This window comes from Artemia franciscana, chromosome 15, assembly GCF_032884065.1.
Source record: "Artemia franciscana chromosome 15, ASM3288406v1, whole genome shotgun sequence".
Taxonomy (NCBI): domain Eukaryota; kingdom Metazoa; phylum Arthropoda; class Branchiopoda; order Anostraca; family Artemiidae; genus Artemia; species Artemia franciscana.
The window spans coordinates 113,200-126,323 of record NC_088877.1 but is presented as its reverse complement, the minus strand read 5'-3'; the positions used below and the strand labels follow the sequence as shown (position 1 = coordinate 126,323).

The following is a 13,124-nucleotide window of genomic DNA, read 5'->3' as shown; positions in this document are numbered from 1 at the left end:
AGACCATCCCTTTGTCTAATCCCAAAAGCTGCGGGCCTATCCCCAAAGATATTCAGCCTATTCAAAGAACTTTACAGCAACGCAGAAAGCGCCGTCCTGGTTAACGGGAAGCTTTCTTCTTCCTTCCCCATACAAAATGGAGTACGGCAAAGATGTGCTACTGCACCTGAGCTATTTAACTGCGTCACCGACCACATCCTGAACGAGACGCAACATGCCCACCCTTTCGGCATCAGTTATGCCGAGAGGACTCTTTCCGATGTTGCCTTCGCGGACGATGTAGCTGTCCTTAATGAAAATCTCGACCAACTTAAGTCTAAACTCGAGACACCCTCCTCCACAGCCTCTAAAGCCGGGCAGCAAATCAACTGGAAGAAAACGAAGACCATGCCCATAGAAAAGAACGTATCAGCAACACTTAACTGTTGAGATTAATGGCCAAGCTGTCGATGTGGTAAGGCAGCTTACATATCTCGGATCAATTATATCCTGAATTGGCACACTTGACGCCGAAATCTCAGCCAGATCAGCAAGGCAAGCTCTGTGTTCGGACGACTCCTGAGAGCAGTCTTCCACAAACCGCATATTAGCCGCGATACAAAAGCTCGAATTTACAACGCCACAGTCTCAAGCATCATGCTGTACTCACCTGAAACATGGCCAATAACCCAACCACAGCTAAGAAGGGTCGATGCTGTTCAGGCTAGACACCTGCGTCGAGTCGAAGGCTTCAAATGTTATGACAAGTTCCGCAATACTGAAATCCTGAAGACCTTCAAGCTGGCGAACCTCTCTACCGAAGTAGAAGCCCGCTCTCTAAGGCGGTACGGCCACCTACTCCGTCTCCCGCTAAGTACCCTCGCAAGGATCATCTCGGACTTCAATCCTTCGGAAAATGGCTGAAAGCGAGGAAGGCCACGCACTAGATGGGCTGATTAAATAACCAACGCCTGCTGAATCGCAACATCAATCCAAACGAGGCCCCATCCTTAGGCCTGGACAGGGCTACTTGGAGAAGACTGACGGCGTTATCAACCAGTTTCCTCTATGCTGGTGACCCTGCTGAGCAAGAGCGATAAGTCAAAAGTAAGTCAAAGTATCATTCATTCTTGGTTCATTATTACAAATTAACATTTGCACTATAAGACAAATTCATGAACATAAATTCCTACTCACCTTCAAACAGTGGGCCAGCCTCTCCACAAACAACTTCTACATCTTCTATGATTTTAACACCTTCTTTAACGCCTTCATCACTTTTCCATCGGAGAAGCTTCTCTACCTTATCAGCACAGGCTTTTCTTTTTTTATGAACAGTTTCATCTTGAACCACACGTGGCACGTCGACATCACCATCATCACAACTGCTCGAGCAATTCCCATTTAAACTATCAAATCCTTCGTCTTCGTTTGGCCGGTTAGGTGCATCCCTGAATCTTAACCACCGTAGGAAACTATGACCGTAAAAGGCTCGTCTGGCACGACCAAGAACACCTGGATCAAGATTTAAAGAGACTGATCTTTGACACTTCTTGGGAATACGCTTGGTGCGGACTCTTTCTTCGCTGAACGACCTAAAGAGATATCATATACATAAAATTGACCGTAAAAGATTCGTCTGGTGCGACCAAGAGCACCGAGATCAAGATTTAAAGAGACTGATCTTTGACACTTCTTGGCAATACGTTTGGTACGCACTCTTTCTTCGCTGAACGACCTAAAAAGATATCACAAACGTAAAATATAAGTTATCGCTATGACCGTGAAACTGGAAATGATAAAAATAATTGTTATGTTTGTAAACAGAGTCATTTTTGTGGACAAGAGGGAAAACCAAAACTAACGAAGACGTGGGACTGGGCTTAGTGGGTGGATTATATAAATATTGTATTTCAGTAAAACTTATGATGTCAAAAAAATTGAAATGTTTATTGACTATTCTGAACCACTAAACAGTTACTAGTTGCTTATTTAATAATTTTAGCATCAATTATTCAAGTAGCAATAATCCCACTTTTTGAGGCTACAGTGAAAGTAAGGTTGAGATGGCTAGGCCACGTTTTACAGACAAAGAACGACAGATTGCCAAAAATAGTCCTTTTTAGCCATCCTTCTAGGGCCAAACACAAAACAGGTCGTCTCTGAATAAAGCAGGAACAGGTCATAAGAAAAGGCTCAAAGGAAATTCAAGTTTCATGGGGGGTTGAAGAAGGAAGCATTGAATAGATTGGGAGGAGGGAAGAGCAGGTCCAGCTGTGTTGGCCGCTTGGTGATGCATGGAGTTGTTAGTCGTAGTAGTTACTCAAACATTCCACTTACTATAGCTAAAGCTTCGTCCAGTTATTCAGTGACTTCAGTGAAAATCCCACATTTTTTGGCAATAGCATGAACGCTAAAGTGGAACACCCCTTTTAATTTTTTTATTAGTCTTAATATCGAAGAAATGTTGGATAATAAGACAATACACAAAGAAATGAGAGATTATATTACATATCATGAAAATTCTCAATTTTAGGATGTTTAATAGTGACTTGTCTTTAATTAGCAAACACCAGTAACAAAGAGTCCAACATTTTTGGGCAATAGCGTTAAGTGGAACACCCCTTTTTATTTTCTTATTCATGTTAGTATCGAAGCAATATTCGATAGTAAGTCCTGAATGGGTAGTGGTTCGGGAGCCGTGGTTTCTTCGAAATTCTTCTAATTTAAATTGAAAGAAGACAAACTTAACCTCCCACAATCTTATGGTTTCTTTGATTTTATTTTATGCAATTTCACGGGATTTTGACATTTAGAGGCCGACATACACAGATATTAGAGATTATACTATTTATCATGAAAAATTTTGGGATGTTTAGTATGTTATAAGTGTTTAGAGATTATACTTTTGGGAGCAGTTGATAATAATAATATAATAAGGATGAAAAAGTTTTCTTCCCTTTTTCACTTTTTAAACGGAAAACCTTCATAAAATAACCCCATATTGACTTACATAGTAACTTGTACTAGAAAATATTGTGCCATGCTTAGTGTGAGACATTTATCCACTTTTGATGAAAAATATGTGTCTCAATAGCCCCCCACTCCCCAATAATAAAAACTAATTTTCATACTCAAATATTTAGGAGTTCCCCTATACAAGACATACTGAAGAATTTGTTAGATAATAATGCCAGAGACCTTTTATTATCAGATATTTTCTCCGCTAGAGTCTCAAGATATACTTTACAAATTTACAATAGGAACCGCTACTTCTTGTAAATATTTCATAGCCAGTAAAAATACAGATTCAATAAGACTAGAAATAAGCGAAGGTAAAAAAGGTGATGTTGGGTAACGAGAAGATGGATCAAGTGGACAGTTTGGCCTAGATGGGTAGTGGTAGTATTATTAGTAAAGTGGGTGCAGTGAAGATGATAAATGAAGAACAGCCAACGCCCTGGTGTTTTTTCACAGTTGAAAAAAACTTTGAAAGAATAGAAAGATAAGTCTGCAAACCAAGATTAGAATATTGGAAGGTGCAGTGATGACAGCGGTCAAGCATGGTTCTGCAGCGTGGGCACTCCGAAAAACGGAGGAAGATTTGCAAGATGTTTTCCAGAAAATTCGTCTACGGATTGTATTGGGCACCCAACTAATTAGCCGTATCTCAAACAGCAGGTTGGACGAAAAATATCTTTCATTCGTAACTTCTAGAGCTATAATGACAGAAAGGTTGAGATGGCTCGGATAAGTTCAGCGGATAAAGAATAACAGATTGCCTAAAATTGTCCTTGTCAGTCTAGGAATAGCCTAGGGCCCAACGAAAAGCGGGTCGTCCCGAATGGGGTGGGAGGATGCGGTAAGGAAACATTTAAGGAATATGGGAACATCCTGAGATGATATAAGAGGGAGACTTTGATTAGATTGGAATGGAGGAGTGTGTGTAGCTGTGTTGACCTCGAGCGGCTTGGTGCTGCAGTGAGTTGCTAGCCATTTAGCAGTAGTAGTCATTTAGTACAACTTGCATTTTATTTTATACAAAACATAAGATGATTCGAGCACACATCTGTAAAACGAACTGCAAATTTTGCAGTGTAAAAATGAAGAATGTTGTATCTTTCAATACGCAAAACTTGTCAAAGACGTAAAACGTTACTTACAAAATCTAAATATAATTTAAAGCCACATATTTCGAATATCCATACACCCGTACAAACATCTTTATCTACTTCTTACATTAAAATTTTAATCGCACAGGTTGTGGAATGTTTCCCTACCTTGTGGAATGTTGTAGAATCAACTCCAAAGCAATTATAGATGTAAGTGACAGCGGAAAGTGTGGTCCATATAAAAATTGCTATCCTAGTATGTTTTGACAGTTTCAAATTAAAATTAATCATCAGAATTTCGTAGTGATAAAACTACTATAATCTCCATAATACTAAGATGCCCAAGCTCAACACAGCCTCAAACACTCGTACTCCACCTCAACATGCTAAAAGCTTCATTCCTCACAAAGTCCCACTGACCAATTAGGGCGCCAATTTAGGGGGGGGGATAAATATTCTTCGATTTGTTAATGAAGATACAAAAAGGCGTCGTGTAAAATAGGGGGTATGTTTTCAATCTTTTTTAATGAAAATGAAAAACAGATTTCTTTATAAGCTAGGGGGAATTACTAAGCTCCCTTAATTGGCGCCCCAGTCCAAGAAATTATAATATCCTTCGTATTTTCTCTTATAATATAACCTACCCCATTTGAGGACATCCGACTTTATGGCTGGCCGATTCAGTGACCGAAAAGCACTCCCCCCCTCAGAAAAAAATCCTGAATAAACCTTGGCTCGTAATAAATATTAGTAAAAGCTTTAAAATCCATCCCCAAGCACGCAATTATTGATTACAAGAAGATAATCATGTTAAGTTTGTCAAAAAATATTACACTATGAGATGGATACAACAAGGATTATGAGAATTTGTTTACTACCTTACATCGGATGATTGGGTTTCGTTTATTCCTGGGTTTACCCTTTTTTCAGGATAGAGATGTCGGTTCTTTCAATTGTTATATTTAAGATTTCTGACAAATCTGATTATGGACTCCTGGATATCGATTTCAAACCTGAGAAGTTTAATGGAGAGCTACCCAGGCATATAAATTGCTGAGGGGAGGGGGCAGTTGCCCCTGGCTTCCGCTTACCCCCTTAGACCATTTCAAGCGTAAATTAGTTTTACTAATATGCTTTTATTTATCCTGTAATACCTAAAAAAATTTAAGTTTTATCCTATACAAAACTTAGCATAAAGTCTATATCAGAATTCATAGAATTCACCAGAAACAAATTTGCCAAAGAATTTTTTTTCAAAAATAAATCAAGGGTGGACTGATTGTTCTAGTTATCCCCTTCCTAGGGTGTGTATCTGATCCAACCCTTGTGGGGGAATGGGGCTCTGCATTCTTGTCATTTCGAATCACCAAAACATCACATAATAAAGAAATTTTAGGAGAAGGAAAAGCTAGTGCCCTATTTTTGCATTTTTCGAGTTATTTGTGCTTTAACAAGGTGAAGGAGGATATACTTTTTTGGTGCGATCAAGTATATAAAATATTATGCGGTAAGGAGGCAGTTGGTCCTCCCCAGAACTCATTTGCCCCCTTTAACTACTTCAAGCACAAATAATTTTATGAATATGCCGTTGTTTATCCTTCATTCAATAAAAGCTAAAAATTTTATTCTACATGAAACTTTGCATAAAGTCTATACCAAATCCAGCGTATCCCGGGATCCGGGGGCCTTATTGATCAAGTCTTTAAAGACTACAATGAATGAATTTATTCGTATCCTATGTCAGTAGTATCCACTGAGTAAAAGATATATATATATATATATATATATATATATATATATATATATATATATATATATATATATATATATATACTATATATATATACTATATATATACAATATATATATATATACTATATATATATATATATATATATATAGATATACTATATATATATACTATATATATATATATATATATATATATATATATATATATATATATATATATATATATATATATATATATATATATATATATATATATATATATATACTGCAACTAGGAATATTAGTGAAAAAGCTTTAGGTTTAATAGAGAGTAGAAGGGGTTTGTATAAGAATTATCTGAGTGATAGGTCGTATGAACACAAAAGGAATGTAAAGAAAGTGGAGAAAGCATTAAAATATGAACTAAGGAGATGTGAAGTGGAGGCGATGGATAAAATTGCTGAGGATCTGGAAGATGCGGCTAGACGGCATAATAGTAAAATATTATACTGGCATGTTAATAAATTGAAAGGGAGTAGTAAATCCGGACTAGTCCCAGTTAAAGATAGAAATGGGGCCACAATTAGTGATAAGGAAAAAGTTAAAGAAAGATGGGTGGAACATTTTGAGAATGTGCTAAACCGAGATACAGTCGCATGAAAAGATATAGATGAAAATGAAAAAGTTTGTGATACCTTGGATGTGAAGGAAGATTTGTTTAGTGAGGAAGAATTAGCGACAGTAATAAAAGGATTAAAAAATAATAAGGCCCCAGGTGCTGATAGTATGATTAATGAGTTTCTTAAATATGGTGGCTCTGAGGTTAGGAATATGCTACTGAAGATTATGAACATGATTTTTGAAAAAGGGGAAGTACCCAATGATTTTAGGAAAACCTTAATTAAACCACTGTATAAGAAAGGTGACAAGAGCGAGTGTCGTAATTATCGAGGCATTAGTCTGGTCTCTGTAGGTAGCAAATTATTGAGTAATATGATACTTTTTAGACTGAGACATGCTGTAGACAAAGTTTTAAGGGAAGAACAATGCGGTTTTAGAAAAGGTAGAGGATGTGTCGACCATGTTTTCACTCTTAGGTTAATAATTGAGAAGTCCCTTCGTTGTCAAGCACCTTTAGTCCTTAGTTTTATCGATTATGAGCAAGCTTTCGATTCTGTTGATAGAACAGCGTTAACAAAGGTCTTATCGTTATATGGTATACAAGAAAAATACATTAAAGTGATTTGCGCTATGTATGAGAATAATACTGCTGCGGTTAAGGTAGGAAATGAGGTTAGCAACTGGTTTTGTATTAAATCAGGAGTTAAGCAGGGTTGTGTTCTATCTCTCTTTATATGGATCATTTTGATGGACTTCGTCTTAAGGAGCACAGGAAAGGCAATTGGAGACCATGGAATCAAATGGGGAGGTAGAACGCTCCTGGACTTAGATTATGCTGATGATTTAAGCATATTAGATGAAAGTGTTAGCAAAATGAATGAATTTTTAGAGGTTTTACGAGTTCAGGGTGCTAAAATAGGCTTGAAAATTAATGTTAAGAAGACTAAGTTACTAAGGCTAGGAATAAGTGAAGATGAACAGGTGACATTAGGTAACGAAAAGATTGATCAGGTTGGGAGCTTCAGTTACCTTGGTAGTATTATTAGTAAAGATGGTGGGAGCAGTGAAGATGTTAAAAATAGAATAGCTAGGGCCCAAGGTGTTTTTTCCCAGTTAAAAAAAGTTTGGAAGAATAGAAAGATAAGCCTACAAACCGAGAATATTGAAAGCTACAGTGATAACAGTGGTCAAATATGGCTCTAAAGCATGGGCACTCCGAAAAGCAGATGAAAATTTACTAGATGTTTTCCAGAGAAATTGCCTACGGATTGTTCTGGGTACCCGGCTGACTGACCGTATTTCAAACAGTAGGTTGTATGAAAAGTGTGGTTCAATCCCGCTTTCTGGGGCTATAATGAAAGAAAGGTTGAGATGGCTAGGCCACGTTCTACGGATGAAGGATGAAAGATTACCGAAGATTGTCCTTTTTGGCCAACCGTCTGGGGCTACACGGAAAGCAGGTCGTCCTTGTCTGGGTTGGGAGGATGTCATAAATAAAGATTTAAAGGAAATGGGAACTTCCTGGGAGGGTGTAAAGAGGGAGGCTTTAAATAGATTAGGTTGGAGGAGGAGCGTGCGTAGCTGTGTTGGCCTCGGGCGGCTTGGTGCTGCAGTGAGTTATTAGTAGTAGTAGTATATATATATATATATATATATATATATATATATATATATATATATATATATATATATATATATATATATATATATATATATATATATATATATATATATATATATATATATATATATATATATATATATATATATATATATATATATATATATATATATATATATATAGTGAAGTTAGGTTAATGCTAATAAAATATACCTAAGTATGATAAAAATATAGTACTTTGGAAAAAAAGTTGGGCTATATAATTGCATATTAGGAGGATGAGGATAAAATACAGCGGGTCATCATGCAAAATGTGATAGCTACAATTACTCCAATATTATGAAGTAAGAATTATTTTCAGACTTCATATTGTCCAAATACTTTATCCCCCCCCCCTAATGCGCAAATATATAGCCCAAATTATAAATTTCCGATTTATTTTGTCACTTCTCTTTGTCTTTTCTCACGCTAAGTTGAAAGAAACTAATGAAAGGAACATGTTCACAGTCGTCAATACACAACTTGAGCGGTAGGAGGTATGTAATAAAAGTACAAAATTTTCTTTAATCTATTCCAGTTTCTGCCTATAAATCCAGTTTTCAGCATATACTCTTTTTGCGAGTTTTCTGCTCTTCATATTCATAGCTTTGCTCTCTCTCTCTCTCTCTCTCTCTCTCTCTCTCTCTCTCTCTCTCTCTCTCTCTCTCTCTCTCTCTCTCTCTCTCTCTCTCTCTTTTTCCTTCTTCTCTATGTCAATTGCTAGATGTTGTATTAATTACTACGTAAACGTTTTTCATTCACTATAATATAGGTTATTAAACCTTTTAAGGAATATTTGTGTTAAATTATTATTTTGTATTTTTTAATGTTATCTTCAATAGATTTTAGTTGTTTTTTTTCGAAAAGGATAAAAGCTATAAGTAATTTTTTTCAAAAAAGATTAAATGATTAAAAGATAAAAAGCTTAACTGAAAAAAAAATTATTCGAACATTGAGATTACGGAGAAGGTTTTTTTTTTACGGTGAATTTATTCTTGTCTTTTTACAGGTCTACAAAAGAAGAATCAGAGTAAGGAAAAAAGAAACGAACCGAAAAACATAAAAGACAAAAAGATGTTTAAAAGCGTGAAGAATAAAAACCGCAAAATTTACACTCGTGTTGAATACATCGCACTCTACATAATTCGTAAAGTCTAAAGAGTCGGGAAAAGAATATTTTTATAAAATAGTACTGTTCTTGCGAATTAATGGAAAACTTACTAAAAACTGCAAATAACGACCAAATCCCAAACGGTCCTTCAACTCCTTGGTTTTCCATAGTGAAACCCAAAGTGACAAAATGTACAGCGCTTGAGGCATAGCTAGGTAACAACACAGATCAGCGAATACAAGCTTGCGATTTTTTTCGGAGAACCCCAATTAACAAAAAACTATTTTATACAAAAATTGGAATAAGTAGCGTCCATGCAAAATTTGGGCACCAGGGAAAGCCCGGGCTACAAAGTCTTAACCCTACGAGTGCGACTCTGTACTGTAGGCGATAGAGGTCTATATATTTGCTGTATGTATACAAGAACAAAGCAACACATTGAGAAATTTTGTTGAATCTGTACCAGAGGATGGTTGCAAGGGGGGGGGGTTAAATACCAAAAAAAGGGTCTTTTTGGGTACAATATCCCGGACGAAGTTAGCTTTGGTGTTCCCATTGGAGTGTAGGCATATGCTGTATGCATAGTTTTTTAGTCACTTGACCAACATTTTTGAAACTGACCTTATTTTCTCTCTTTGGCTGAATGATTGAGATTTTGAGGTACCAACAACCTCCTCGTTACATCCTTCATTATTACTTGTATCCAAAGAGGATTTGGAACCACTTGCTGCTGCAACAGAAGACAGAGAAAAGGTGTTCACTTAACTTAAACTGGCGATTTAAAACAAAAAAGGAGAAAGAAAGAATTTAAAATAAATTAGACAAAAATGAAATAGAATAAAAAAATCAAATAGGTAAATAAAATCAAATAAAACAGAAATAAGAAAATAAAGTTAAAAAGTTAGAGGTGTTGCTAACATTTCATCACAACTCAAAGCCGCTTGACGTCACAGCAGAACTAAGACGTGTCAATTCACAAACCAGTCTGAAACTGCATATCAACCTGTAAACTATACAAAAAAGTTGGTTCGACCCCACTTTCTAGGACCATAATGAGGCAAAGATTCATATGGATAGGGTATGTTCTGCATATAAAGGATGAAAAATTGTCAAAGATCATCCTAGCAGCTAACCATCTAGGGCCAAACGAAAAGCAGGCCGTCTACAAATGGGGTATGAGGAGGTCGTAAGGAAATATTAAAGAGGAATCGGAACTTCCTGTGAGGGTGAAAAGAGAAAGACTTGAATAGATTGGGATGGAGAAGCAAGCATAGATGCTTTGGCCTCAGGCTGCAGTGAGTCGTTAGTAGTAGTAGATCATGGTTATGTTAATGTCAACTTAATGAAAATGGCGGTTGAACTAGCCTTAGCTTACAAACACTCAAACTTTGAAAATCATCTTTGCATTGCATTCACACATAGGCTACCGGAAAAAAAAAATCTGAAGGTGATGTGGCACAGGTCCCACAGAAGTTACTTATTCTTCTAATTAAACGGCCCTTGTGTTTCAGGAGTCGTTTTTAAATAATTGCGACAAAATTTAAACTTTAGCATTAGGAGCGAGATATTGAGGAGGGGCAAACCCCCTCGTATACGTAATAATTTCTGTTCGTTTTAGGTTTTAGTGTTTCTCCTTGCTTTCAGTTAAAATAAACTTTTAAACATTTTTTTTTAATTTAATTTCGGATCGTTTTTCTAAATAACGCTAGGATATCTGGCTCCACATCCACAGAAAAAACCACCCTCTCCCACAGAAATATGATCTGAACAATTCAATCCTGGTGAAAATTTACCACGGACATTTACTCTTAACATCTCGACGCGTAAAATTGAATCGGTAAAGAGAAAGCAAGACATATAAAGAATTTTCGTATGGGACAAAACACAAAATCGCAAAGAAGGGAAGAACGAGGACAATTAACAGTCAGTGAAAATGAAAATTATGAAAATATTTCGGTCAAGACCTCCGCTTGACCGTCCTCAGTGCAGAATAAACTGATAAAAATATAAAAAAAAAACTTAAAACAAAACACAAAACTAAAATATGATGACCCTTTCTCAGTAACGGTGAAGTTAGACTTTTACTATATTAATTTTACTGTTTTACTGTTAATTAATTCCTACTCCCCCTACCTCTTTCAACATTTATCTGAAGCCTCACGAAGAGTAAGCAGTTTGTCCATTAAAATGTACTTTTTTAGGAATCTGCCCTATCCCCACTTAAACAATGACTCCCTCCCCTCATTATAGCTGATATTCCATTACAGATCACCAAAAAATAACCTAATTTCATTACAAACAAAGCGAATCAACTTGGTTGAATCCACCACTACCACCGTGTGGCATTCCTTCTTTTGCAACTAGGAAGCCTAAAATATAGTTATTGATTCGTTCAAATCAATTAGCTTATCAGAATTTTAAATTGATTGCAAATTCATCATCTTCGGGGTAAAGTCGTAGTTTGATGCCCTAAAACGGCAGATAACAAGACATTCTCTAGGCCCAATCTGTATGGTCACTTAAACAGAGCTTTAAATTTACGTTTAAATCAGCCCTCTCCCAATTATCTTGGACCTTCGGTTTGATACAATCACCCATAGGAAAAAGCAAAACAAATAGCCTAAACATGCATCGACGATATTTCTTTTGAATAAAAAAAATGCAAAATTTTACATTCTGAAGATCGGAGCTTAAAACTCTGATATGATGTATCTGATAAAGGGATTTTCAACAGAATCGCTTGCTTTTTTTTTGGGGGGGGGGTGTTCCTCCTTCTTTGAAAAATGAGGCAAATTATCTCAGATTTTCAGTTTTGGGTGGGTAACAATGAACTGAAAGAATTGTATAGATTTAGAATCAGCAAATGAAGTTAATACTACCGGTTTAGCAATTGTCATGGGAATTCCATTTTTAGTTTTGGTGAATATTGACCCAAGTCACTTTTTACTTCCAGTTTTTTATCACAAACTTTTTGATAAGATTCGACTGTGAAGAATTTTTTTTTTTTTTTGAACCTGCTCATTTTATTTAGTTGAATAGGCTTGACAGCTGGATAGTATGTTTAAATTTTGTTTTACTTTTGCTATTCTATTTCTTCTTCTTTTTAATGTCTGAATACATAAGGGATTTAAGTTCAAGGGTGAGAATAGTCCTGTTTTGAAAGAGGTAGATTTTACATGGCCGGTAGAAGATCAAAACAGGGTATTTATGCAGGCAGGATGATTTTTGAGCATCTCTACTCCTTCTGTAAACTACTCCTCCTGTTTTGAAAGAGGTAGATTTTACATGGCCGGTAGAAGATCAAAACAGGGTATTTATGCAGGCAGGATGATTTTTGAGCATCTCTACTCCTTCTGTCAACTACTCCTCCTGTTTTGAAAGAGGTAGATTTTACATGGCCGGTAGAAGATCAAAACAGGCTATTTATGCAGGCAGGATGATTTTTTAGCATCTCTACTCCTTCTGTAAACTACTCCTCCTGTTTTGAAAGAGGTAGATTTTACATGGCCGGTAGAAGATCAAAACAGGGTATTTATGCAGGCAGGATGATTTTTGAGCATCTCTACTCCTTCTGTAAACTACTCCTCCTGTTTTGAAAGAGGTAGATTTTACATGGCCGGTAGAAGATCAAAACAGGGTATTTATGCAGGCAGGATGATTTTTGAGCATCTCTACTCCTTCTGTCAACTACTCCTCCTGTTTTGAAAGAGGTAGATTTTACATGGCCGGTAGAAGATCAAAACAGGCTATTTATGCAGGCAGGATGATTTTTGAGCATCTCTACTCCTTCTGTAAACTACTCCTCCTGTTTTGAAAGAGGTAGATCTTACATGGCCGGTAGAAGATCAAAACAGGGTATTTATGCAGGCAGGATGATTTTTGAGCATCTCTACTCCTTCTGTAAACTACT

The 13,124-nt window shown here is 36.4% G+C and overlaps 1 protein-coding gene across 4 annotated transcripts in view; it reads right to left on the bottom strand.

Annotated features, from left to right (window-relative positions):
- LOC136036667 (protein phtf-like) overlaps positions 1-13,124 on the bottom strand; it is a 168,580-nt gene that overhangs the window by 84,110 nt on the left and 71,346 nt on the right. For 3 of the 4 annotated variants that reach the window (XM_065718974.1, XM_065718971.1, XM_065718973.1), the window contains 2 exons: positions 9,836-9,944; positions 1,177-1,574 (listed from right to left, as the gene is read on the bottom strand). In XM_065718974.1, coding sequence (XP_065575046.1) covers positions 1,177-1,574; positions 9,836-9,944 — 507 coding nt within the window. The remainder of the gene's footprint in view (positions 1-1,176; positions 1,575-9,835; positions 9,945-13,124) is intronic. The other variant, XM_065718972.1, reaches the window with a different exon arrangement.